Genomic DNA, 27,269 nt, shown 5'->3' with positions numbered 1-27,269 from the left:
ATGAATTCAACTTAGAAAATGCTTTTAACAGAGCGACACAAAGCTCTTTACTCTGTCTCCCTTTACTGTGTTAAATAAATGATCATTCATCAGAGTTATCTGGTATCTGACTGGTATCAGGCTGTGGAGCATAAGTTGGATAATCTTGATTCCTGAGTGGATCTGCAGTGTCTGCTGTACTGGTGGAAATCTCACACTAGTACCAGTGTGACTGCTCTCTCAAAGCCTTGGCTTTCTATTCACACCCACACACACACTCACACATACACACACACATCCACATCCACACAAATACACACACATTGTATTTAAAGAATTGTTTTTGCTTGTTATTCCATTTCCTTTATTTTTTTATCATTTGCACATCTTTTGAAATCTATTTCTCTTTATGTCTCACACACACACAATCACACACACACACACACACACACACACACACACAAAATGTTTCTCTCTTTTCTCTTCTCTTCTGCTCTACCTTTCTCCCTGTCTCTCTGCTGCTATTCTCAACATTCTACATCTGTTTACGTGAGAGCACTATAGACTGAAATCTTAAACGGCATTTATCAAAAACATTCCCCCTGTCAACAATAGGCAGGGCTCTTTCTGTCTATGACACAGCTGACTTTGAATTATACTTAATTGTTTGGAATTACACAAAATGCCCTATGATTATTGCTAATTTCCCCCCACAACACATTAATGTTTTCATACCACCCATGAGGGGAATAAATGAGTACGACTGATCTAATTTTCTTGTTTTTGAGAAAACTCTGGCGTGATGGATCTGTGCTTGCTCACAATTGCCAAACTAATTTGATTCTCTGTTTTTTGGCTGCATTTTCTATGAAGACACATGCATATCTTAAGTGATAATCACATCTTCAAAAGATGCTTCAAAAGGAGGAAAAATAACAGAAGCAAGCGCAGAGCTGCAGAACTTCGCACATCACTCGCTATCTGCTGGGATGCCGCTATGTTAGCTCCTGGTCGAGCACTCTGGGGTGCCACTGGGCTCCACAGTGTGGAGCTGTGTGAACTCGCCTGTGCTTTTTTTCCCCTGTTGTTGTTGTTGTTTTTCATATGAACCCCCTTTACAAATCATATTTGATTTCATGCGCAATTAGTTTGTCCATCAGCAGGCGTGGGGGCCTTGCTGAGGCGCTATCTGTGGCATCTCTGAGCTCTGATGACACTAGTTTCGGCAGGGAATCCAATATGCATTAGGGCAATAGCGCGGTTCCACACCAGCGGCTGCCGTGAGCTCGTTTCCTGCAGCATCCGCGGCTCCACTTCTTACACACCTGCACGGCACAGGGCTGGCTGCACATTCCAGGACTGGCAGCCTTCAATGTTTGATAGAGCCTCTGCCCCTCAGATTAAACCGGCGGATTTAATTAGGTTTTAAAATGATATTTTAATTAAATATCAAGGTAAGCAAAAATGGATTTCAAAATAATTAATTAAACATTAAAAAATGTAAACCTCTTTTTTTTTCTGCTTGGGCAGCAGAAAAACGGAGACGCGTTATTTAGGTCTCTTAGAGATTCAATCTAATTTAATTCTCTCCCCTCTCTAAATAAACAGTTCTAAAACCTTTTTTCATCTGGGGGGAGTAGAGATGATAGAGGTAATCAATATTTCTAGCATTTTAATTAAAACCGTTAGTGGAATAAATCCATTTAATTATCAGTTAATGAAATACAAGGTCATTTACCTGACAGCAACTTTGAAGGTGGCTTACTGGTAGGAGTGAGCGCGACGCTGAGGTGTCAGAGCCGTTTAGGTGCTGTCACAGCTCAGCTTAAGATTCTCCTCAGCACGTTAACCCCTCAGTGTCCTCCTGCCCAGCCTGCCGTCTGCCTTCTGCCGCACGCCTCGCCAGCACACGCCGGCGCACACGTGCACACACACATATACACATGCAGACACAGAGCAGGGCGTTTTTAGACAGGCCATTTACAGCCCATAACCACAGCTAATGAAGACCAAGGTCATCAGATGGTGCTCTGTGGTGTATGGCAGACTCGTGTGTTTGTGTGTGTGTGTGCAGGAATGTGTGAGCTTGCATGTGTTTCCCAGTATATTTGGATTTTCGTTTTTTTTTATTTCTGCTGTGATTAATAATGAGACTACAATAAAATTTTCATTTTCCTCTTTGAAAGTGAGCTGAGAGACATTCGTTGTTTATGCTAAGCTTGAGGTGGATGTGTTTGGAGTTTGGAGAGTGAAATGCAGCATTGATTAGTGTGTGTGACCGTGTGTGTGTGTGTGTGTGTGTGTGTGGTGGGGTAAAAGCATTTAGAGCGTGGAGTCTGGAGTAGGTTTTAGTGTTGGTGAGTTTATTTGGGACTGTGCTCTCCTGAGCTGGAGGAACAGCTCTCTCTCAGCAGCCCCAGCCTGTACCATCTGGAACAAATACAACAAATAATAAATAGAGATACAATGGGGCAGAGAAATCGAATTTAACTTGGCCTGAAGCACTTACCTGAAATGTGCATATAATGGTCCCGGGCATTTGTCATTGCGAATGGTTCTGGAGTTTTGTCCTACTGTTAATGAAATAGTAAACTTGGCTCCGTACGCTGCGTTCAGGCTTTACGCATCGATCTCCACAATTGCTTTCTTTGTCTTATTACTAAAATCAATTTCTTTCTGTGATTGCCAAGAAGAGCATTTAACAGCACTTATTTCATGCAAGGCGTTCTCCCTCCAGTCCCTGTCTGGTTTTTATGGTCGTAACACAGTCGTTTCAGCAACAAATGTCCTGCGTGCATGTTTTTGGGGGAATAGGCATCGACTTGACACTCAAGTATTGGAAAAAACAGAAAAAAATACTGTAGTCAAATAGGAAGTCATTATTATAGTTTGTTTACAGTATTCGATGAGGCTAGAAGAGAAGCTAGATCCATATAATCAATATGCACCCATGTGAATAGTCCTTTTCTGACTTTTCTGGTCCTTAAATGTGTTAAGCAGAAGGCGGCAGATTTAATATACAATCAAGAATTAATAAAAAAAAAGAAAAGTTGGGACAGTATGAAAAACACAATTAAAAGAAAATGCATGGGACTGATCTTTAACAAGCATGCTTTTTCAATGTGTACAAAAATGTCATGTTGAAAAATGCATGGATATCCCATGTGCTGCTGTAAGTTTGTTTGCATTAATTTTGCCACTTCAGCAGTGTACTGACACAACCTCATGCTTTAAATGATCCTGTTTGCTAGACTGTCTGGATGATCTCTTTCGTCCTTCATCCAGTGTATACTGCCTCCATTTCTTCCCAAAAAGTTGGAAATGCTGGAATGCTCATTTGTCTGACCACAATATACATTTCCACTCTCTGATGGTCTGTCCATGCCTCAGAATGCCTCAAATCCTAGAGGAGTTGATGCTAATTGTGGACATGGTTTACATAAAACTTTACTACGCAAAACAGAAGCCTTAAATTGCATTTATAAATGTAATTCCATATTGTAGTGCTTGACATAGGTTTGCCCATGTGGTTCTGTCAGCTATTACTTAATGATAGTCCTGGATACAGTGAATCTGAGGGATCAGAGATCTCATGTGTTCAGCTCATATTGCGCCCTTACCCTTTACATTATGAAATTTGCAAATCTCTTCCTGATCGTCTTTGAGGAAAATTGATTTTAAATGTTTAATTTTAAATGTTTTCTAATGCATTTATTGACAAACTGGCGATCCTTTGCTCATATTTCTCCTCAATGACTCATTTGTAAATGCTCTTATTATACCAAATCATGATTACAGCCACTGATAACATCACCTGTTTGAAATCACATCATTTTTTAAATTTTTATTTTACTGATAAATTTCCCTAAATATTCCAATATTTTTAAAATAAGTTGAGGCCCAAAATGCACAAATAGATGAATAATAACAAATAAAAGAAAATCCATATGAAGTCAAAGATAATGTAAGAAACACTGTTTTTTATTTGTATTTTCCATGCTGTCACAGCTTTTTCAGATTTGAGTTTTTCGAAAGCTATACCCTCTTTTCATTTGCTCTTTTTCTGCCTCGCACACACCCGGTCACACACAGGCCATGATTACTGGCACGTCTTTGTGTGGCTAATACACTGGCCCTGTGTTTTGAATTGCAATCTGGCCAAAACAGTAGCCAGGAGAGCCCAACACAGCCCTCTCTATGTGAATCTGATCCCGAGCCTGTTTGCTCTTTCATTTCACCCTAATCCACTTTGAAAAGCAACCTGCTTTTAACTCACACCCCTCCCTGCCTCCCCGAAATAAATCAGCCCTTTTCCTGCTCCCTCAAAGGAGGCGCGGAGTTAGCCGGCTTCCTCCGATTTAGAATTAAGATCAGATTTTTATGTTACTTAATTATTTCCTAATTAGTTTGCATGTTAATTAAAATGGTGGCTAATGTTAATTACCTATATTAATGGATTCTCATGTAACACCTGCCTGGAGCGCTTGGCTCGGTGTTCAAAATATCTTCATCTAAGCCGCTTGGCGCATGCCGTCAAGCTTTGTTGAAAAGCAGAGCGGAATTGAAGTCAGGGGATTTTTGAAGCGGGTCGCTCTGAAGTAGTTTCTCCAAATGTTTTTGTTTTATGTCAGCCCTCCTTTGAAAAAAGAAAAAAAAAACAGAGAGAACAGAAGAAAGAAGTGGCGTTTTTGGACATTAGGAAAGAATACTGGTTTGAAGCAGCAAATTCAGTCTTATATTTGTTAGCTTTTTCTTTTCTACTCCTCAGTGTGCAGTATTAGTAGTAGTCCTGGAGTGGTTGTGTCTTATTTGACATTATTGCTCTGCACAATTGCTTGGCATGCATGACCTAGCTCAGCAAACCAACACATATTTAAGTGGGGTTAGTCTGTATTAGATTGAAAATGATGATGATCATGCAATCGATCCAACCCCCCCACCCCCCTTCCACACTCGCACCAAACTAATCTATAATGTGAACATTGTCTGAAGCCCCCCTTGTCTCTTCCTCCCGATGGCTGGATGTCTGGGTGTTTAGACTTCTTGGAAGCAGGGATCAGCGATTAAATGTCACCTTTCAGCAACAACGTTAAATAAGAGGCAGCAATTTAGCTCCTAGCAATTGCTAATTTCACGCCCTGATAAATGTTGCAGGAGCTAAAGCTTTCAAACCGCCTAAGATATTTCTTAAAGGGGAAGGAAGCGTGAGCAGGTACATCGCTGATGTGTTGTTCCTCCGGGGCTGAGGCACCGGGACGCACTTTAATGTCAAGGTCAAAGCCGCTGTTGATGCGGTTTCTGTTCAAGCTCAACGCAAGCCTGACGTCAAATAGCAGTTCCGGCAAATGCAATCTGATTTCTTGCTTTGTGGTTTTGCTTTGGACAAGGACATTCTTTGGGATGATTGGGATGCATTTCCGCAGATTTAGGAAGTGGAAGAATCTGTTTGGTTCTGTTTAGAACATTTAGATGTGCATGGAATGTGACATTGTGCACTTTCCTGTGTAAGCCATTTTTTGTGTGAGAAATAGTTTTATTACATTTTGGTATAACTTTGTAATAAAACACACAAAGCACTTTCCTATTACTTGGGTTGATCGATTACAAAAAAGAAACCCAGCCTAGGACAGTACATAAAGAAAACTACATAGTACAGACTTTCACATTAAAATAAGATAAACATTAAAGTACATGTAGATAAAATAAATAAATGTTATTTACAAAATATGAACTGTGTGGCTAAAAATAAAACAGATAAACAGATGTTAAACAGTATATTATTTAAAATACACTAATTAAGCCTCTATTAAATAGAGTCCGTTAAATACTTCCAGGCACCAATAGTTTTTGACTTGACTTGGTGCCGTGCATAAAGGAAAAAAAAAATAGATGTTACAAATGATTTTTGACCCCATTTCTACCTGGTCACTTTGTGTCTTTAGTATTTAGATTTTATGTTAGCTTGATACAATTTCAGCCACATGCATTTAAATGCGTCTCTGACTCGCCTGATACCTGGTTGCTGTTTGGGATGACATATGCAAATTTTCTCATTGCACAGGAATTATTTATGGTTGTATCTTGTTTTGGTTGTACTGGGAGGGGATTTGGTTGTTGAATGTTTCTTGAATAGACATCTGTTTCTCAGATCACCACCTGATGTGGTTTGTGCGATCGGATTTGTATCTGTTTTTAATGTGTCTTGGATGTTTTACACATTGATATCTTTTTACATTATAATTCTGATCCTCAAGACTCATGAAGTAACCAGGTGTAAACAAGAGCTTTGCCTATAATGTACAATATTTTTATTAAAGATGAAGTGCTCTCAAACATATGTTATAGTGTATCATACTGTCTGTCCTGTAGTCATGATGATACAGTAAATGTGATTCCGCTTCTTTTGCTCTGCTTGCTGGCAGCACCGCTGGCTCAGTAGATAGCAGCAGAAATATGGCCTTCGGTTTTTAACTGCTCGCGTAATCAAATTTGTCTGACAACGCAGCGAAACAACAGCCCATGAATGTGTTTAAATCACAGTCTGTTTAGCTGTGGAGCCCTGATAAGCATGAGGGAATGAGAGGATCCCCTGCCTTACAACGCTGTAATAACGGCTTTTATTTTGGACTGTAAAGTCATGTGATGCATGCCGGGAGACTAGACTACATATTAAATCCAGGTTTTATGGCCGGCGATTGGAAAGTAATAGTTTTGGAATGAGTTTCAAGGCCTCTTCTCCTAGAAAGTAATCCTTTGCCCAGCATTTCCAAGGAGGAATCACGCGAAAGGCAAAATCACACTGATGTCGAAAATAAAAGCATTGTTTTCTTTCTGCTGAAAGCGTGTATGCTGAAATGAATTACAACCTGCCCCGGACCAGCAAGGTTTTTTCTTTTTTCTTTTCCTTTTTTTCTTTCTTTCTTTTTTTTTTTGGAAATGAAGGTCCTCTCGTGTTATCCGGGAAGTGTTTTTGCGAAGCTAAAGCTGAAGCTTCAGCGTTGGACGTGTAAGTTTATGAGCTGCTTTGATGGAACTCTCGCCCGTTTACGACTGCTGGCATGACCACACACAAACACGCACACACACACGCAGACAATCCCAGCAGAATTTATTTTCTGAGCATGCCTGCACAGCACTGCGCTGCGCTCCGATACTGCCTCGGAACATCAGGACGAGTCTGATGGGAGACATTTCAAACAGGGCCGATGTATGTTCTGCCTGGTTTGAGCGGCCGTCACACAGGGGGTGCTAGGAGGGACGGGGTGGCGCCAACGCTTCCCACGGTTTTCAATCTCGTCACGATGCTCATTGCATTCCGACAAGACGATAAAGAAACAAATAAAGCACGTGTTTGGTCACGTTGCTTAAATATCTCCTTTAAGAGGTGGCCACAAACCCTCTGCGCTGCCGTTCTCTCGCGCTACTGCTCACCAGAGCCTCATACTTTTCCTCGTTAATTTCTACGGCTCCCCAGCCACTTCCAGTGACACTCTTATCCTTCTTGCATTACAGCCGTCTTCTACCAAATCCCCCCTTCCTTCCTTTTTCTCCCTGGAAACCATTTTCTTTGCTTGCTTATTTTTCTTTTTTCTCTCAAAAGAATGAGAAAAGTTGTGATGCACAATTTTTGGTGGGAAAGATTACATTCCAGTCAAAGGAGCTCAAAGACTGGCTTGTCTGGAACCCTCTGTTTTCAGCATAATCTTGAGATTAATAGATTTTGCCCAATAGACTTTGGCCTATGGTAGACCATTAGTACAGTTCATGTTCAGCAAGGTGGGCTTATTAATACTTAACCCTGCCAACCCCAAATACACACCATGCACACAAACGCACACACACACACACACACACACACACACACACAAATGCTAGAACATTTGCAATTCTGTCCATGTTGGACTCTTTGTTTAATCTAAAAACTGATTTTCTGCTTATTTCTTTTGGTCTTTAATCCTCTGTGCCTGCAGTATGCATTAAGGTAGTGCTGGTGTGAAGGGAAGATGTAGTAGGATTTGTGAAGGTCTTGAACCTTTGACAGTGTTTGTGCTGGAGATTATGAGTTTATTATTCATTCTGGGGTTTATATGGATCAATCTCATAGCTAAGTTAACGGAACCCTCAGACTTCAGCAGCCCCTCAGAACATCTGATATACCCTCCAACTAATCTTTAAGGCCATGCAGTCCTATTGACATTTTTTAAAGAACGACTGCTGGAAGCCAGGTCTGTTTAGAGTCTGGTTTATAAATTATTAATATTTACCATGCATTTAATTTCCTTGTGGCCTGATATATGAAAGCCTATTGTAATTATAGCAGCGTGTGAAGTCGGAGGGGAGAGAGGCGAAGGAAGCGATGATGATTGTAGCACTCTCTCTCTCTCTCTCTCTCTCTCTCAGCTTGTGATTGACAGCGCGATCACTTGCCGAATCCCGCGGGACTTGGAGACGCCGAAGTTTCCAGAGGCTGTTAAATTGGCAATGGCATGTAAACAAAAAGCGTAAAATGACTTGATTCAGCAGATTTGGTTCAACTCTACACATTACCCACATACCCACGCTCTAGAGACAGGAGTGAGCATCCAATGATCTAAATTTATATTGACTCTTACGTGTATTACTGGGTGTTTAAAGTGGACCTGCTTTTGACAGGCGTCTTTGTGAATGATTCTGTTGGAAATAGAAATGGAGGCTGTTCTGATGAGCGCGGTAGGAATATCAGCACTAGTGTTCTGCTTGAATAGGATTGTTTTCCATACAGCGATGTGGTAAAGCCATGTGAGGCTTTGTGCTCCTCAAGTGGGGTCATATAGTCAACTGTTATCCCAGTGAATGATGTGCTTTAACCACTTCTCGTATGAAACACTCTAACACATGGGGAAATGTATTGCGTAGCTTTCTGCTTTTTAACAGTTGACTTTGAAAGTGTGCTTTTGTGTGTTACTGATCTTGTGGTGATGAAAGCCCGGCTCTTTGTTTCGAGTGCTTATGAGGCGCTGCTTGCGTGAGACAGTTGTGTGAATAGGCCTGTGAATATGATGTTCAGAAGACAAATGTACTCATCAATAGACCGATTTCTCCTTCAAGTGTGAGAGCTCTAATAAATGTAGCTGTATATCGCTGTATTGATGTTTCTCATATTCACCCAAAGGAACAGTATCTTCCACCAGGCCCATCATATACATTTATAGATTTCTAATACATCTCAGCTCCGGGTTTTAAAGCCGTAGTGAAAGGTGATGGTGCTTGATTGCGGAGGATTTTGAACTCCTGGTGGATCAGAGGCACGTCCTCCTCGCGGCGCACGGGGGCTTCGTGCTGGGCTGGACTGTCCTCAGACTCAAGGTGGCCAGGAGAAATTGCTTTTGTCTGTGGCGGGCATTAGTCATTATTGTGTGTGTAAGCAGCTCCGGCGGGATTGAGTAATTAGGATCCTGACACGGCATCGGCGAGCGAGCTGAGTGAATCCGAAATGAAGGCAAATGAAAGCAAATTCCTCCGAGGGGGAGAGGAGAACTCGCCACACTTGCGCCGCTAATTTTCTTGGAGCTCCTAGTTAGGTTCATTTCATTCCTCCCAAATGAGAAAAGCGCCAGAGCCGGGCGTTTGATACCCGCCCAATAAATGGAATGAAAAGGCAACACATCTTTCTGTTGATTTGCTTGTTTATTATCAAGGGTAGCTTTGATTGAGGAGCAGTTTGCATTCATGGAATTGTTTGACCTTTCTGGAGGCATCTGCGGAGCAGGCGGAGCGGATCCTGGAAGGAATGCAAACCGCAGCGCTTCATACAGTGTCGAGAAATGAGCTAAAAATCAAAGCAGGCTGTTGGAAATTTTATTGGCTTGCCGCAGATTCATCTCCACATACTTTGGGCAATAACTGATCTCCGTTCGACCAATGTAACCAATTTTCTCAAGCACAGATGCACAGCTGAAATGTGCAGTTTTTTTTCCTAACCAATCATTTGCAAACTCTACATAGTGACTATAGCTATTCACATCAAAACTCCAGGGTTTGCTCGTGAGGAGCAGCACTAATTCCACGTCTTCAAACCCTTTCCTGACTGATCCGTGGTATTGCGTGTGGGGTTGGGATGTCATTACTAATTTAAGCAGTATGAGAATAGTGAGTTTCAGATGAAAGCTGGGCTGGTATTGTTGTTTTTTTGTGGCTTACTGTGGCAAGAGGATCTAAAATATGTGTGTAGCCAACAAAAGCACTTACTGTAACTCTAAAAGACATCCAAGGCACCCTGCGGTGGGAAAGTTGAGAAGCCTATGATTGTACTGATTCTGATGTGGTCTTTGTGTGTGTGTGTGTGTGTCACAGTCACAGGTGCAGCAGTGTCATGCAGAGGCCCAGAGGGATATTGTGGATCAGATGAGTTTAAAGCTCAGGAGTCAGCAGTACTCCAGCTCCAGCAGGAACAGAGACTTCTCCCTTATGTCCAAGTTCAACAGGTACAGTAGAAGCTCACTGAACATTCAATCATCACTCCAGGGAAAGGTCTTTGTTCAAACCTTTCCTGTCTGCTGTCCTCTTTATTTTACCTGACCTGGTAGCCGTTTGGATCCACTTGCCTGTCAGCTCTACCAATATTTAGTAAGGTAATGGACTACAGATTATGCAAAGACAAATCAGCAGACAGGAAAAGAAATTTTATGTAAGTATGTTACTCACCCTCGTTCAGAATATTACACCTGTGTTTTTATGTGGATGTTTGAAATGCCTTTCAATTTCTTTTGAATAACATTTATTCCTTCTCATTTTTATTAAAAATCACTAGTCTCTGGGACACATCTAGTCTGTCAGACTGCTTTTTGTGTAAGGAAGGTCATGACACTTGTAAAAGTTTACAAAAGATAATCCAAAGGCAATTTATGTGTTTTTGTTGTGCAAGATACTATTAATGATACACATGTACAAATACATTTAATCACGTCTGATGCAATCTTATAAATAATTCAGGTTTGGTGTGTACAGATGTTACAGACAAAAACTGAGCATAAAAATTAATCAGACAGGAGACTTGACAGCTACACAGACACAGACTTAAAGAGGAGCCTGAACATATACCTAGATGGGATTCTGGCTGAATGGGGGACGGAAAGAAAGACATAACCTATGTCTGGAACAGGGACAAAGAAAGGTGAGAAATAATGCTAGCCATCAGTGAAGCTGGCAACTGGACACTAGCAGGAACAGAGGACATGACAGTGGTCACATTCTGGGCTGTAAGCCAGGTGGCGAAGGCCAGAGACGCCACTGAAGCTTGAAACTTAGAGGCTATCTGGGAATCGGCAATGAACATGCAATCTAGAGACTAGCTCTTGAGCATGCGAACTGAAAGCCAACATTGGTGCAGGCAGACTGAGGATAAGATGACCTGGGGTTCAGCACTGGAGCAAGCATCATTGAGGCTGGTATTGAAGCAGGCAGTCAGGGGACCGGCACTGGAACATACCTTTCAGGAGACAAGGCAACCCAGGGCAGTACAGGAGACTGGGAGACCACTGGCCACTAGAAACTCAATGAGCTCTGCATGAAGCCTTAGAAGAAGGCATCCAAAGTGCTCTCTGGAGCACTGGATGGAGCCTTGGGGCCGTGCTTGGATGTGCCAGTGCTCTGCAGATAACTGGGTGGAGACTTAAGAGCAGACTTTCCTTCAGAAAGCCACCTAGAGGGACTCTACAGATTTGAGAGGAGCACTGAGGAGGAAGTCCATAATGTCCAACGAATAAAACTCTCCAGACTTTCCCCTTAAGCCTCGAGAGCTCAGCTGCATGATGACACCGGGTCTTGAGTGTGCTAACACTCTCCCTTAAAAAAATGTCTGCATCAGGGGAACTGCTCGAGCACGGCACCTCTGTATGTCTCTATAGCAAGGCTTCGCAGACGCTTCCTGAGCCTCCTCAAGGCACTGCGCAAAAATGTTTACCAGCGCTTAAGGTGACCATGGTACTCCAGTCACAGTTCTTGGTGGACAGAAACTACTTACTAGCTCTATTTTAGGCAGTCTGGTTTTCTGTCCCAATGATTGAGGCTTTGGGGGCTAAATTCCAAAAAAATGAGTGATAAAACTGAATTAAATATGGAACCACTGCATAAAATGAAAGTTACAAAGGTAGAAGTAGACAGAGAAAGTAGACGTATATGAAGACTTACATGTGGAAAATAAACGTGAAACACAGTCAAGGCTGGTCTTGATGTTACAAAATACCTAAAACTACCTAAAAGCTATTAAAACTTAATCAGGGGATAATCAGAGTAAACTTTCATATTCTCAGATCAGTGTAACCAATGTTTAACCATGTTTAACAATCCAGGAATAAATTAAATATGTTCCCCATAAACTTTACAGTATAATAATAAAAAATAAAAAATAATAATAATAATCCCTTATATAGTTTACTTATTATATTAATTACAAATACATCTTTTTACCAGACAAGAACCATATGTGTGTACCATAAAAAACTAAACAGAATATAATCACATTAAATAAGTAATGTTCCATTTAAGTGTTCTTTACAATATATAAAAACAGCAGAAATAATTTGCAATATTGTTCCTATATTTAAACATTTTGATTTCCGTTTATTGTCAATTTGACCCACAGCATAAGAAAAGGGTTAAATTAAACAAGATTCATGTTAAGAGCTTTTACTTTATTTATTCTTATTTCAGTTTTTCATGCGCATTACAGCCCAGATGGTCAATAGTAATTGTCTTTTCTTGTATTTCTTAATTATATCAATAAATATAATCTTTTAGGTCTCTCTATAGTCTCTGCTATAGATCTGTAATGTCAAGTCCAAGTAAAAAAAATGCAGTGCTGTAATGTGCCCAATGCCTGGGTAATTGTGCTCTTTTTCCATCAGTTATAAATTGCAGAAGCTGGTCTGAAAACAAGGCGTTGTTTTCTAAAAATAACACATTTTCATTTCAAGACCATTATTTATCACTTTTTCTCTCAGAAGCCGCCCCCCCTCTTCTTTCTCGCCCACTCTAATGCAGTGGAGGGAACTCTGGAGTCTGGACCCGACTCGCTGCCTTGGCTTCGAATCAAGCATCGTTTTAATCCTTTTAAGCCTCTCATTCTAATGATTTATTTTTGCCGAAAAAAAAAAAAACATAATGATCCTTTGAATTTTAATGACGGGCCTGCCTGCTCAAGGATTCATTGTTTTGACTCTTTGGCCCTTACCTTTGCATGGAAACATGTCTGGAGGGAGGAGCTGTCGAAAGCTATCGGCCCCTCTGTCTTTTCTCCTCCTCTGTCAAGGCCTGTCCACACACACACACACACACACACATGTGCATACACGCACACACAGACACATAAACTCTCACATTCAACTCTGAGCTGACAGAGACGGGACGGCTGCCATTTACCAATCAAAAGCCGTCTCCAGGAAAGACCTCTTTTTAAAAGAACGGGAGGGAGTGACAGACAGGGAAAAGGGAGATGGGAAGTCTTCACATTAGGCACCGGGGATTAACACCATAAATTAAAGAGCCCCTTCTATAAAAGTGTCACTTCACATGAGATGTGAGAGGTGTCAATAAGGCGGCCAACCTTTCGCCGTGCCGCTCGGGGTGAGGCGTGGGCAGCTGGGCCAGGATCGGATGATGAATTAGGTACAGTAACACCCCTATAACCCCTCCGCCAGCTCCCCCACCCACAAAGAGGGCCGCGGGCCACAAGATTAATGCTAAATGGATGGGAAAAGAACAGAGGAAAGAAGCATCGTCTGCTGGAGCCTCACTCTGCTGACCTGCTGAATAGGAGTGTAACAGTTTTTGCTCACTCTTAACACTGAAAATGCTCCTGTGCTTCCTTGGAGGGCAGCTGAAGCAGATATTTGGACCTGAATTCAAGGATGCAAGGATTCAAGGAGATTTTATTCAAATGTTGAATTCATTCAAATGTTGCTTTTCCACGACATGATACCTACAGTACCTGATTTGGTACATGGGATCTTATTTGTTTTCCTTCACCACTTCAGCTCCCCCCTTAAAATGTAGCACCGGAACATTGAAAAAAAAACATCACTACTACATCATCTTTAGAACATCAACACAGTAAGAGTGGAAACTGCCAAAGAGATCCAGAATCTTGAATGGCAGAATGAAAATTTTCTATGGCCAATCAGCACTCTGCAGGGGTACACTACACATTTCAAGTGAGCTTTCAGGTAAGCAGGTCCTAAAAAAGTACCAAACTTACCTAATGGGCAACCGAGCTGAGTAGTAAAGATTCAATGCAATGGAACCTATTTCTTATAAAGTGTTATATTTTACCCTACAGAGAATACAGATGCAGTTATATACTTCTGATAGTTTAAAAAGCTGTGAAGCCAGCTTGCTGAATGGCTCTTGACTTTAAATTGCTTTTTGTTTGTTGGCGTGTATTAAGTTAGAGGTTATATTCTAAGTGTTTAGATTCATGTTCCGCTAAAGAAAAACACAGCTAAATTCACCCCACAGGTGAACATTGTTCTACATTTGTCTGATTAACTTCCAAAAGGCATAGTGAGGTTTGCAATCAGACGGAGCCATGCCTCAGGGAGACTCTGCACATCAGTATTACAGCATTTCAGTCTTTGGATTGCTTATTTGCTGTCTTTGTCATTTTGTCTGATCAATGTCATGTTTACAAGAAGATAAAATATTCATATACTCTTCTCCATTGTTTTGTTTCATCAGCGCCTGCTTCAAAATGCTAATACGCACCACCGTGCTTGTTGAAATTACATATGGAGCCGCACTGCTCCGTACCACCCTTCTGTTTAGATTCTGTCTGGCTTGAATTGAAATTCTCCCCTCTTTTTGATAGTTATTTGTGTAATCTCATTCATAGTCTTTTTCCCCCTTTGGGGACGACTCTCCAGAAAGCCAGACAAGAAAATGGCACTAGTTTGACGTAACTGTCAAAATGTTCTAAAGCCATATGAATGCGGAACAATTTTCCCGCTAATGTTTATAAACATGTGGCCCTCCTGTGGAGCCATAAAAAAAAACAGCCAAAGCTTAGACACCTGTGTGTGTGTGTGTGTGTGTATCGGTGGGTGCCCAGGCATTCTGACTTGTGTAAGTGAGCACGTGCTCAATACACTTGCATACAGCAGTGTATGTCTATGTAGTATGTGTGAGTGTGTGTGTGCGTGAGCATGCACGCAATCGTCCTTGCTCCTTTCATAAATATTTGATGTCCTTTCATGTCGGGGCTGAAGGCAGGCTTGGGGAATAGGGAGGTGAAGTCATGTTTAATTAAGCTGTTCTGGCTCAGGAGCCGTCACTCAGAGCGCGGGTTAAAGATCCCTTCTGCTCCCGACCCCTTTCACACCTCACTTACCTGCGCCGCAGCGCGCCGCTCGCTAACGGGACAGAGTAATTACCTCCACTTGTCAAATATTCCCTCAGTAAAAGAGCTCAGAGCCACCCGACTCCTCTCTCTCTCTCTCTCTCCCTCTCTCCCGCTCTCTCTCAGACAAGCGGGCCGGCGAGGAGAGAGTCGAGCTCATATCACCCACAGCCTCTCACAGAGGGCACCTTTAACTTGCCCCTCCCTCTCTTTTCCCACCTAGCCTATCGGAGTTCCAGACCGAGTACCAGGAGCTCTGGGATTGGCTGATGGACATGGAATCCATTGTGACGGACAGCCACGAACTGATGATGTCAGAGGAGCAGCAGCACCATCTCTATAAGGTGAGATTAGAAGGTGGTGTAGAAGAGAGATTTGAGGTTGACCATCACCATCATCAATGAAATCACCACTACAGGAATACTGTAACATTTTCAAATTGCTTCAGCGACCACCTATTGAATTCTCATATTAGTGCCTCTTTGGGGTCAGCACAAGGGTTAGCAATCGTGTAGTAATTAATCATTTTTCTGTTGGGTTCAGTACCATCAGTACCTTTTAGTTCAGCCCAAAGCCAAAAGCCTCACCCCCAAATTTCCATACATCTGTATTATAATTATGCATATGTAATTGCATGATAACAAGCAATTACACAGTTAATTATGTGATTAAAATTACAACAATAAAAGCAATAAAAAGGCTGTATTAGGACTGTGAGATATTGTAGGACTGTGACTGCTATTGATATCTGTCATACTCATAATATTGTGTTGTCTTCATTGCCACATAGTTTGTGTTTCAATAAATGATGGGAAACACGTATCTGGATATTTAAAAACAAAAAACTCAAAAAACAAGAAATCCCTCCTTTCTATTTTTAAAAAATATTTCCATCTATGCAGAGACAAAAACACTTGCATAAGCTTGCTAGCACTGTATGGGACAACAGTACATTATAAAGTGAGACATCAAGACAAAGAAGAAGAAGAGGAAAAGCATAGAAGTTAAATCCAAAATTGCACACTTCTATTTAAGTTGTGTAATATACAGGCCACTAAACTACAAATTATGAATCTAAACATATTTACAATTAAACAGTTTTTACATTTATTCATTTGTGGAAATCTGAAATTAGTGTTTTCTGTGTGTAGACATGGTTTTATCATTTGCAGTTTACTGTATAGGAGGTATGGATATATTGAGATGAGATTCACCCCAAAACATGCATGCGTTGTGACATCAGCGTTTTTAAAAAGCTCTCTTTTCATTTTGTCAGTGACCAAAATTATTGTTTTGGTGTCGATGGGAAGCCAAAACACAGACAAAAACCTGTGCATATTTTGAAAAATATTCAAATACATGTGACTAATATTTGGAATGTCAGTGACACTTAAGATTATTAATTACAAAAAGAGATAAAAGAGATAAAGAGATAAAATGTAACCATATTAAGTTGTGTCAGTACTGACCAGCCCTAGTTTCTCTAGAATACATGCATGCAAAACAAAATGTAAAAGAATCTCATCCAGAATTTCATCCAGATGCTTTCAGCTCCACGACTTTCTGGATAAACGCAAGCAGGTATCAGTTTAGATCAGTTGAGTATTATCTGTGCTTTTCACCACATTCTCCAATGCGCTATAAAAAAGATATAATAATATAAAATAATATAATATTACAAAATCAGTCATTTTCATGGTCAGTCATGGTGTTACCTGCAGATGCTATGGTTTAACACATTACAGTAAGAACAGAAAAAAAGAGGAAATGTGAAGATGGTTGTGGAGGAAAGGAAGTGTAAGGAAAGGAGGAGTAAATCTTGGGGATTGTAAAAATCTCAGCTTGGGTTCGGCTGGCGATATTGCTTTTTTGCCACTTTTCTGCCCTTCAGAAGCCCCGTGTAACTAGGGAAGGAGAGAAAGGAAGGAAGAGGTAGACAGAGATAGAGTTACGGAGAAAGAGCGAGCGAGGGAGTGCGGGAGATAGCGGCTCGTTCCTTTTACAGCTGGTATAGGAAGCTTGTCTCAATGAATTTTTATTAGTGATAGATAAAGAAGGCCAGTATTGTGTTAGGTCAATATATTTGCTCATGATTAAAACAAACTGATTTTGGGCTTTGGGTGTATTGATTGCGTGCCCACCTGCACTAATAAATATGTACTGTGCTTGCACGTTTGTTATCGGTGTGTGTGTGTGTGTATGTGTGCGCGCGTGTGTGTGTGTGTGTGTGTGTGTGTGCTGGATGTTGGGTGGCGGGCCGTTATCGGCTTGGGCTGGTGGATTGATTGTAGGTATGTGTGTGTGCACACAGGGCTTGTGTTTACCCATGCTCAGGGGAAGAGAGGGAGATAGAGAGCGGCGCTTGCTGGAAGCCGCGGCCTGTAAATCAGCCTCATTTAGGCTGCCTTATTGGACCGATCCTGACACTCGTCATCACACCAATTGCTGGGAGCATATGGCATATTTCAAAAGAGCAGATTGTGAATCATAAAGAAATGAAATTAATAACCAACTCGACTCACGCTGGAAACAACCGTAATGACAGGCAGCCTCCTCTTCCTCCGCCCTCCATCCTCCTCCACTCTCTGTGTTCTCCATCTCTTCCTCTGTCTCTCTCTCTCTCTCTCTCTCTTCCTCGCTCGTGCACGCTCTGAGCCGTCCGAGGTCGCCACCAAGGTCAGAACTAATCTTCCTGCTCATCGGGCATAGTGACCCCACCATTAGTCATATCTTACAGTAAGAGAGAAAGCAGAGGAATATAATGCCTTTCTTCTTTCTTTTATGTGCCCGTGCACCTCGCTCTCTCGATCCCCGCAGCACGACCCTGCTGACCGGCCCTCTCACAGATCATACCCACTTTCACTAAAACGCCACCCGATGACACTTTCACTAAAACGCCACCCGTTACACACAGTGCTGCTCATGTGCACATGTGTACAGAAACACAGTTTTTGCTATTACTATTGTTATATATAGAATTCCTGTAAGAAGACAAAAGTATAACAACACATTGCAACACACTAGTGCTGTCAACATTAACATGTTAACACAATTGATTATTATGGAAACTTTAAATATTTCTTAAAGGTTTTATTTATTTATAGAAGCATAAACATAGCAGCACTACTGTTGAGTTCAGAAGGTATGCTAGTGCATCTAAAAAAAAAATCATATTATTTAAAAGTTGCTTTATTGCAAATGTGAACTCATACATTATATACATGTATTACACACAGAGTATTCTATTTTAAGCATTTATTTATTTTATTGTTAATGATTATGGCTCACAGCCAATGAAAATCCAAACATCAGTGTCTCAGAAAATTAGAATATTATATAAGACAAATTGTTACTTTTGGCAGTGTGGGCAGCCTGCTGGAAAATGAAATCTGCATCTCCATAAAGGTTGTCAGCAGAAGGAAGCAGTAAGTGCTGTAAGATTTTGTGAGAAAACACTGCAGCGACTTTAGCAGATGACATGACTCTCCAAACCATCACTGATTGAGGAAACTACACACTAGACCTCGAGCAGTTTGGACTGTGTGCCTCTCCACTCTTCCTCCAGACTCTGCTCCCTTGATTTTTAAATGAAATGTAATTTACTGACGGTCAGTGATGGTTTGAAGAGTCATGTCATCTGCTGGTGTTGATCCACTATGTTATATCAAGTCTAGGGTCAGTGCCGTGTTTTCCTGGAAAATCTTACAGCACTTCATGCTTCCCTCTGCTGACAACTTTTATGGAGATGCTGATTTCATTTTTCAGCAGGACTTGGCACAATGCCCACACTGCCAAAAGTACCAATTGGTCTTATATAATATTCTAATTTGCAGAACTTTCTATCACTCACACAGGCACACACACGCACACACAGACACAAACAAACACAGCTGCTCCTGTGATGCATAAATTAGCCATGTTTCTTCCTACCTGGCTTCATCCATGAAGCAACCAGGTATAAACGAGGTCTAAGTGTGAATTGTGCTTGTTTAGAATGGACGTTTAAATTAATAAATTAATGAATAAATAAGCTTTGATTTAAAAAAATAATCTTCAGTCAAAAGTATCCAGATATTTCCAAAAAGCATTTTTTAGCAACCATCGTCATCCATACGAAAGCTAAAACCTACTAAAAGATTACATGAAGCTTTATTCACATCTAGCAATCATTTTATTTTTAACTGTAAAACAACTTAAGGAGAACATTATGAGCACAGCATTTTCCAGAATACAGAGCCTGGAGTTGTAGACAGTGTGGAAGTCAAACGGTAAACACAAATCTCGTTAGTTGTGTTAAGGTGTGTGTGTGTGTGTGTGTGTGTGTGTGTGTGTGTGTGTGTGTGTGTGTGTGTGTGTGTGCTGGAGGCATCTTTAGGTACGGCAGACAGTGGATACCTTTAGTGTTTACTGAGAGCAGGATGAAATCTCTGTATAATCTTGCACGCTCTGATGCTCCTGCTGCTCAAAGCCCCTCTTTACCCAAACTTAGACCTGTTCTATCAAAAGGTTTGATCTTCTCTTTTTCTCAGAGATGTGAGAGGCAAAGGTGTTCCCACAGGGCCCTGTTTGTTCTCATTGAAGTGGTCTGTCAGAAGCCCTAAATTGCAGCTTTGTGTGCTTCTGAAACCTTTAGTACATATTTAATATGCCTCTATTACTGTGTTGATGAACATTGCTGCCACTTCCACTTGCACGGAGAACTGTCCACAGCCGGACCATGATGAAAGTCTTAAGCTCAGCAAAGGAATCAGGGGTAAATACACTGATTTCATTTGTTGCGCTTTAAGAATTCTCTTTTGTCTTATCAGAGGTAAAGTTTTGAGGTGCTGCTGGCTGTTCTCTGGGTCAGAGCTGCTGAGATGTGTGGGGGAAAGCAACGGGATGTGTGTGTGTGTGTGTGTGTGTGTGCGTGTGCGTCTGTGTGTGTGTGTTTATATGAATTATGTGTGACAGCATGGCTGTGATGGTGGAATTGCACACGTTGCTGCTTTATGGAGCCAGAGCAGGTGGTGTTGATTCTCATCATCGCTACAAACTCTCTCTCTCTCTCTTGCTTTTTGTCTTTTTTCATTCTCTCTTCCACATTTGTTCTGTCTTCTGTCTCTCCTTTTTCTTTATTTCATCTCCCAATCTAATAGAAAACTCTTATTCTTTGTTTCTATGCCTCACTTTCTTTGTCTCTTGTTTTTTATTTTTTATTTTTCTATTTCCCTACCTAAAACCTATTCTACCCATATTCTGTCTCTCTGTCTGCCTGTCTCTCTACCTCCTTTCAGTCTGCCTGTTTCCCTCTATCTGAGCTTTGGCCTGTCTTTTGTTTTTTTTTCCCTCTCTTAATTTTTTTTCTCATTTCACTTTTTTTCCTAACTCTCACACTCTTTTTCTTTTTTGATTCTCTCTCTCTTTCTCTCTCTCTCACACTTTCTTTCTCTCTCTCTCTCATAATTTCTCCTTTTACTTACTTTTCCTTTCCCAATCTAATATCAAACTCCCGTTCTTGTTTTCCATTTTCTTACTTAATATCAAATTCTCAGTGTGTTTCCCAGCCTCCCCCCATTTCTCTCTCTCTCTCTCTCTCTCCTGTATGTTGTATGTCTGCTGGATGTTGTGCCAGGACTTGAGGGAGAACCTGAAACCTGAACGCATCATTAGCATCAGACATACATGGTGCATTTTCCAGAGCTCCACACACACACACACACACACACACACACACACACACACACACACACACAGATTAATATGCTTTTTCTAATTTTGATTAAGTTTCACTCATTAATCTTTGAAATCCCCCTTGGCTTCTCAGTCTGTGGGCAGCAGAGTGTAGGTGTGTGTGTGTGTGTGTGTGTGTGATGAAGTTTGTGTAGGGCGGCTCAGGAGGAGTGTATCTGCCTCTGACTGCATGAATAGACTTTAGCAGAGTTAAAGCTGCAGTGTGTCTGTTTAGGAGGCAGTGATGGAGCCAGTTGCCTGGGGAACCAGAGGGTCACTTGCAAAAGTAAACAAACGTTTTTTTTTTATCTTCTTGTTTCCCTTCTTTTCTTTCAGGAAACAAACGATTAATAAACCTCTTCCTGTGCCGCCCGTGACAAGGAACTTTATGGAACCTGGCAGGCAAAGAAGTGACTGTTCTTTGAAAATAAAATGTGAACACTTCGAGACCCCAGGACAGGCAGGGGTTAGAAAGTCTGTGTGAGTGAGTGTGTATGTGTGTGTGTGTGTGAGAGAGAGAGAGAGAGAGTAAGTGTGTTTGCACAACTTGCTTAAAACAATAGGACTTTTTAAAGATATTCCATGATCTGGCCATATACTGTATATGACCATAACAACAGCATTCCAGCAATCAAACATGGTGGTTGCTTTGTTCTGCAGGGCCTGGAAAACCTTTCTCTCTCTTTCTCTCTCTGTGTCTCTCTGTCTCACACACACACACACACACACACACACACACACACAAAGTAACATGTCCAACACCTGCTAACACCTTCCCCCGCCCACCCTCACTTTCTCTCTCACCACTTGCCTTATACCTCCTATATCACCTCACACCAACTGATCCAGCACAGACACAGACCCACACAACACAACACAACACCCATTATCATGGCCATCATGTGTGTGTGTGTGTGTGTGTGTGTGAGCGAGCGAGAGAGAGATAGACTGTGTGTACTGTGCCAGGGCTTTAACACAAAGAACTCAGTGTTATAACTGAGGTGCGCTCTTTCTCTCTCTCTCCCTCTCTCTTTTATTCTCTCTCTATGTCTCTTTCCTTATTCTCTCTCTTTTATTTCTCTTTCTCTCTCTCAGTTCTCTGTCCCTATCTTCATATATTCCTATATTTCTGTTGCTACCCCCCCCCCTCTCTCTCTCTCTTTCCCTCTTTCGGTTTTCTCTCTCTCTCTTTAATTTCTCTCCCCTTCTCAGTTATTATTGTCCCACAATGCCTTTCTCTCTCTGTCTATATATATATATATTTTTTTTTTCTGCAACAAGCTAGTTCATGTTTAACTGTAATAGAAGCACAAAACCTACATTATTTGAAAGTTATATCTCCCTCATCTGCTGACTTGCCATAGATTCTTCCATCAAACAAAGTCTGCTGGCTAATCCTGCTGAGAACTGTCTGAGGTTCTAGATATGTCCCCTTTAATGTACTCTTCTTTAGAATAGGGTAATTTTATTGGAGGGGTATTACAGCACAGAGGAACATGTTTGTTTGTAATAGTCCAATGTTCTGATGAAGTGTGATTTCCCAGGTGAAATGTGTTTGGATAGACTTGTTTTGTACCACACCAGAATTCCTATAGAGTCTCGTCTATGGTGAACGTGTTAAATTTGAGTTACAATAATCTTACAGTATCCTGAGGGACAGTGGTGGGGGCATCTTTTATGGCACTGGATGTCCATATCCTCTTCTTAAGAAAATGTTGATCTCTACTTTTTACCTCAAAGATTAAGGAGCAAAGATATATAATAATAATATTAATAATAATAATAATAATAATAATATCTAAACAGTCTAAATATGTATAGTGAGACAGATCAGAGGAAATAGTTTAGTTTAGAGAGTGAGATTTATTTTTTGTATTTCTCTCACTATATATTCGGCGCTCTCTTTTTTGTCTTCCTGTTTTTATCTCCTTTCTGTCTCTCCCTGTTTGCCACCCCTCACTGTTGCCCCCTCAATTTCGCTGTTCTTCCTCTCTTTTTTCTTTATTGGCATGTGTGTGTGTGTGTGTGTGTGTGTGTGTGTGTGTGTGTGTGCGTGTGTGTGTGCCAGATGGCTGCTTATGATGGAATGGGATTAAAAAAAAAAAAGGGGAGACATTCCACAGGGGAGAGATGCAACAAGCTCTAAGTCCTGTAGAGCAGGATGCAGGCTGTGAGATCACACTGTGGCCTGGCCTCTGAAAGAGCTGATCCTGATCTGAGGCCAGCCGACTCACTCTCATCCACACACACACACACACACACTTATACACACAATCAGCATTAGCACACAATAAAGGCCACAGCCTCGCTCTAATAAATCACCCCATTCTCAACAGATCCCTGCGCAACTTCTGAGTGAGCGATTGATTCTGGTCCATGAAAAAGGAAAGAAAGAAAGAAAATGCTGTTTGTCAAGAGAGACAGTCACTCAGTCTTCATACGGCATGAATTATTGAAAGGGGGATGGTGGAGAAGGATGAGACAGGGAAAGAGAAACAGAAGGATGACAGGAGGTGTAGGAGCAGCTGAGGAGACATCACAGAAATAGACAGAGAGAGGGAGAGAGAGAGAGGGAGAGAAACAAAGTGCGGCAGCTTGCTGTCTATCTACTGGATTTTGCTTTTCCAACATGGCTTTCTCTTTCTCTTTATGTGGCTGCGTGCCATGTTCCCCATTTGCTACTGCTTTCACTCTTTAAAAGAGCTCTCGGTCCGGTAGTGGATTGCTCCCAGGCCAGCCATATGTGTGTGTATGGTTCGTGGAATGGGTGTAAGCATGAGCGCAGCTTAGGGAGAATAACCAATTCTGTGTTATTCTTTAATTAAAGCAGAGCTTTATTTTTTTTTGGCTGTTTGTCTTTGATCAGTCTTCTCAAGGTCAAGGTGAGAGCTCTTACTGCGCTGAACCTCTTAACCTTCTTAATGGCTTTACTCGTACAAACACAGCACTCGCATTTATTTATCTGATCAAATACTGACATTAAAGAGAGTACAGGTCCTGTGAATAACACAGACTAGTTCTTTAGCAGCTTCTTACACCAAATTAAAGGCACTTTTCTCATTCACTCACATGTAGTCAATGTTAAATTTGCTTCTTTTTTTTGCTTGGCTCTGGAACATAATGTAAATTTGTTTTTTGAATGGGTGTTGAGATTGGTTTCAGACAAATGCAAAAACAAAGCAGTTTTAAATTATAATTGTATTTATTAAGAGAAAAAAATCTATTAAATCCAACCTGATCCAATGTGAAAAAGTGTAAATTTAATAACTTGCTTGTGCCACCCTTGACGGCAAGAACTGCAATCAAGCGTTAATCAAGCGATAACTGGCAATTAGTCTTTCACTTTTTTGGGCCAGTCTTATTTGCAGAAGTGTTTTCATTTAGCCACATTGTAGGGTTTTTCCAGCATTATCGGCCTGTTCAAGATCATTTAAGATCATTATTGAGCCATTCAGTGGTGGATTTGCTGGTGTGCTTTGGATCATTGTCCTGCTGCAAAACCCAAGTACGCCTGAGCTTAAGGCCACAAACAGATGACCAGACATTCTCCTTCAAGATTTTCTGGTAGAGAGCAGAATTTACTGAGGATACACATTCATTTCACTTTATATTCAGGGTGTCTACAGTCACCTTTTGTGGTGACTGCGTCTTTGACTTTTATTCCCTATGTGCAGTGAACACACACACATACATACACACACTATTGAGCACACACACACATACAGTGACATACAGTAATGTAGTGAGCACACATGCCTGGAGTAGTGGGTAGATTTTTGCTTGTTTGCTTGTGGCGCTTGGTGAACAGAGAGAGTTTGGAGCCTTACTCACAAACCCAACACTGGCAGCTTGGTGAATGAGTTCATGAACCCACAAGCCTGTGTTACTAATCACACAGTGCTCAAATCACTATATGATAGATTTTGAAATTCTGTTTAGTTTTTTTTGTGTATATATATATATATATATATATATATATATATATATATAAACAAGCACATTCATTTTTATTGTGTTTACTCTACACAGTGTGTGTGTGAGTGTGTATATGTGTTTGTGTATGTCCCCAGCTCCCTACCCTAAGTATCCCTCTCCCTCTAGGTTGAGGTCTTCGGATGGAACGCCCTTCTTGTGGCTAAACCCAGATGAGCAATTAGACTGGAGGGCTGTGGCTAAAGCAGCTAAAGCATGCACGAGGCTAAAGACATGAGGAGCAGCTGGCCAGCAGCAGCAATAGCAGCAGTGGTACAGCAGCCTTGGAGGAGAGCTCAGACCCTGACATGTACTTTAATATGTGGAGAGACAGAAGCGCAGGGATGCTCATTATCGATCCGCAACCACCGCTTCTTTCCCTCCTCTTAAGTTAGATGTTGCCATAACAACACTTGAAATGCGCAATTTTGGCAATCGGGGGCGTTCGGAAGCGGGCTCTCTCTTGGGGCAGCCCCACTGATGTGTGTGTGTTTGTGGGGGGGAACGGGGGAAGGGGAGAGGAGGGGGGTTTACACTGAGCCATCAGTGTACGAGACAGAGCTTTTGGAGTTATTGGACATAATAGCAGAAACAGGGAAATGGTGTATTTTCTTAGGGAGGTCCTGATGATCATAATGATCTGTTTATGTTAAGAGGGATTTCTTTTTGATCTTCGAGTCTCGGCTTTGGAAGTGGATTAGAGAGTTTGGAAAGGAAGTGCATGTATGTGTGCCAGCGTGCATTCGGGTGCTGGAAGGCTCGAAGACAGCCAGCTGGTCAAATATCTGTTTTGAGTTGTTTTTTTTCCCCAAAGCTATAGCTGAGGAGATGAGAGCTTTTTTTTTTCTATAGGCCTATCACAGGCCTGTCAGGCAGTATGTTCCCCGAAACTAACAGAAGGGTGCACAACACTGTACGCTCCACTAGATGGCACACTTTCATCCTAAGCGCAGGCAGAGCGATGAAGGGGGATGTAAGGGGAGCTGGTTGGTAGGTAGCATCACTTTTGACACAAACACACATGCCCTATACTCTTGTGCACCTCCATGTTTGTGAGCAGCCTCTGCATTGTTAGTTTCCTCCCTCCAAAACAGTCTAATTTAACATTAATTCTCTGACTAAGTGCCCTGTTGGTTTAGGGGAAGTGAACAGCGAGTGTGCGAGGGGGATTCGGACCCTGGAGAGAAGGAACGTGGGAGCAGATGGATATATTGTTGTCAGCAGTTCGGATGGAGCCCATTATACCATATGCATAATTCACAAATACAAATATGGCTGTTGACAAGAGCAAAAGCATATAATTTACAAGTCTGTGTGGTGGGGCGAAATTCAGTGCTGGGAATTGGTTAGGAGATTAATTAACAAAGCATCCCCCCCACCCCGCTTTCCTCATCAGCAGCATTTCACCGCCACTGCCCTGATGATTTCTGCACCGCCGAGACCCATGTACACAATCCAGCCTGAAATTATGGCTTTGATGCACTTTAGCATATTTTTTGCACAGATAGAGCAGTCCCCTGTTGAGGGAGGTTGTGTGTGTTTTTTTTTTTTTGTCTCAGAACCCAAACAACACCAGAAAAGTGAAATGTGCGGAGAGTGCAGTGTTAGCAGGAGTGACTGATGTGGGTCTGGGTTTTCGATTTTTTTTTGTTGATAAGATTCAATATATTACTTGTAAAAACAAGCACACTTAATCACATCAGTAGTATATTTGAAACATGCAAAGAATTGTAAAGGTATTTAAATAATAATTAATATTTTACAAGTAATACATCTGTTATACCTTAATTTCTTTAAAATTCGATTCTATTCAAAATACCCTTTATGTACATTTCATTTCTGTTTTTAAGAGTAAATCGTCGCTGTCCAATGAAAAACACTTATCTCCATTTTTGTCGATTTTTAGTTTTCTACATAATCTGAACAGACAAACTGTCCTTTACACTTTGCCAAAATTTCTTGATGAACGGACCAATAGAAACTCTTCAAAATGACCTGAAATAAACTCTTTTTACATTGACTTCTATTGAAAGTTTACAAGTTTTTTTCTCTCTCCTGTAAAGTTGCTGTTTTGGAGATAAGTGTTTTTCATTGGACAGTGACGAAATATAAATATATTTACTGACATTAAAAATATTATACAAATTATTCTTAACTGCAGTATACTGAAGTATATTTAATATATTATCAATACACTCAGTATCATGTTTATATATTTATAATATATTCCAAACAT

General features: G+C 41.2%; 1 protein-coding gene across 2 annotated transcripts in view; it reads left to right on the top strand.

The window, feature by feature from the left end:
- Positions 1-27,269, top strand: part of akap6 (A kinase (PRKA) anchor protein 6) — a 131,495-nt gene that overhangs the window by 66,476 nt on the left and 37,750 nt on the right. For both annotated transcript variants that reach the window (XM_007253777.4, XM_049463301.1), the window contains exons 8-9: positions 10,312-10,442; positions 15,573-15,693. In XM_007253777.4, coding sequence (XP_007253839.3) covers positions 10,312-10,442; positions 15,573-15,693 — 252 coding nt within the window. The remainder of the gene's footprint in view (positions 1-10,311; positions 10,443-15,572; positions 15,694-27,269) is intronic.

This window comes from Astyanax mexicanus, chromosome 14 (assembly GCF_023375975.1).
Source record: "Astyanax mexicanus isolate ESR-SI-001 chromosome 14, AstMex3_surface, whole genome shotgun sequence".
Taxonomy (NCBI): domain Eukaryota; kingdom Metazoa; phylum Chordata; class Actinopteri; order Characiformes; family Acestrorhamphidae; genus Astyanax; species Astyanax mexicanus.
This window is presented reverse-complemented; position numbering and strand designations above follow the sequence as displayed.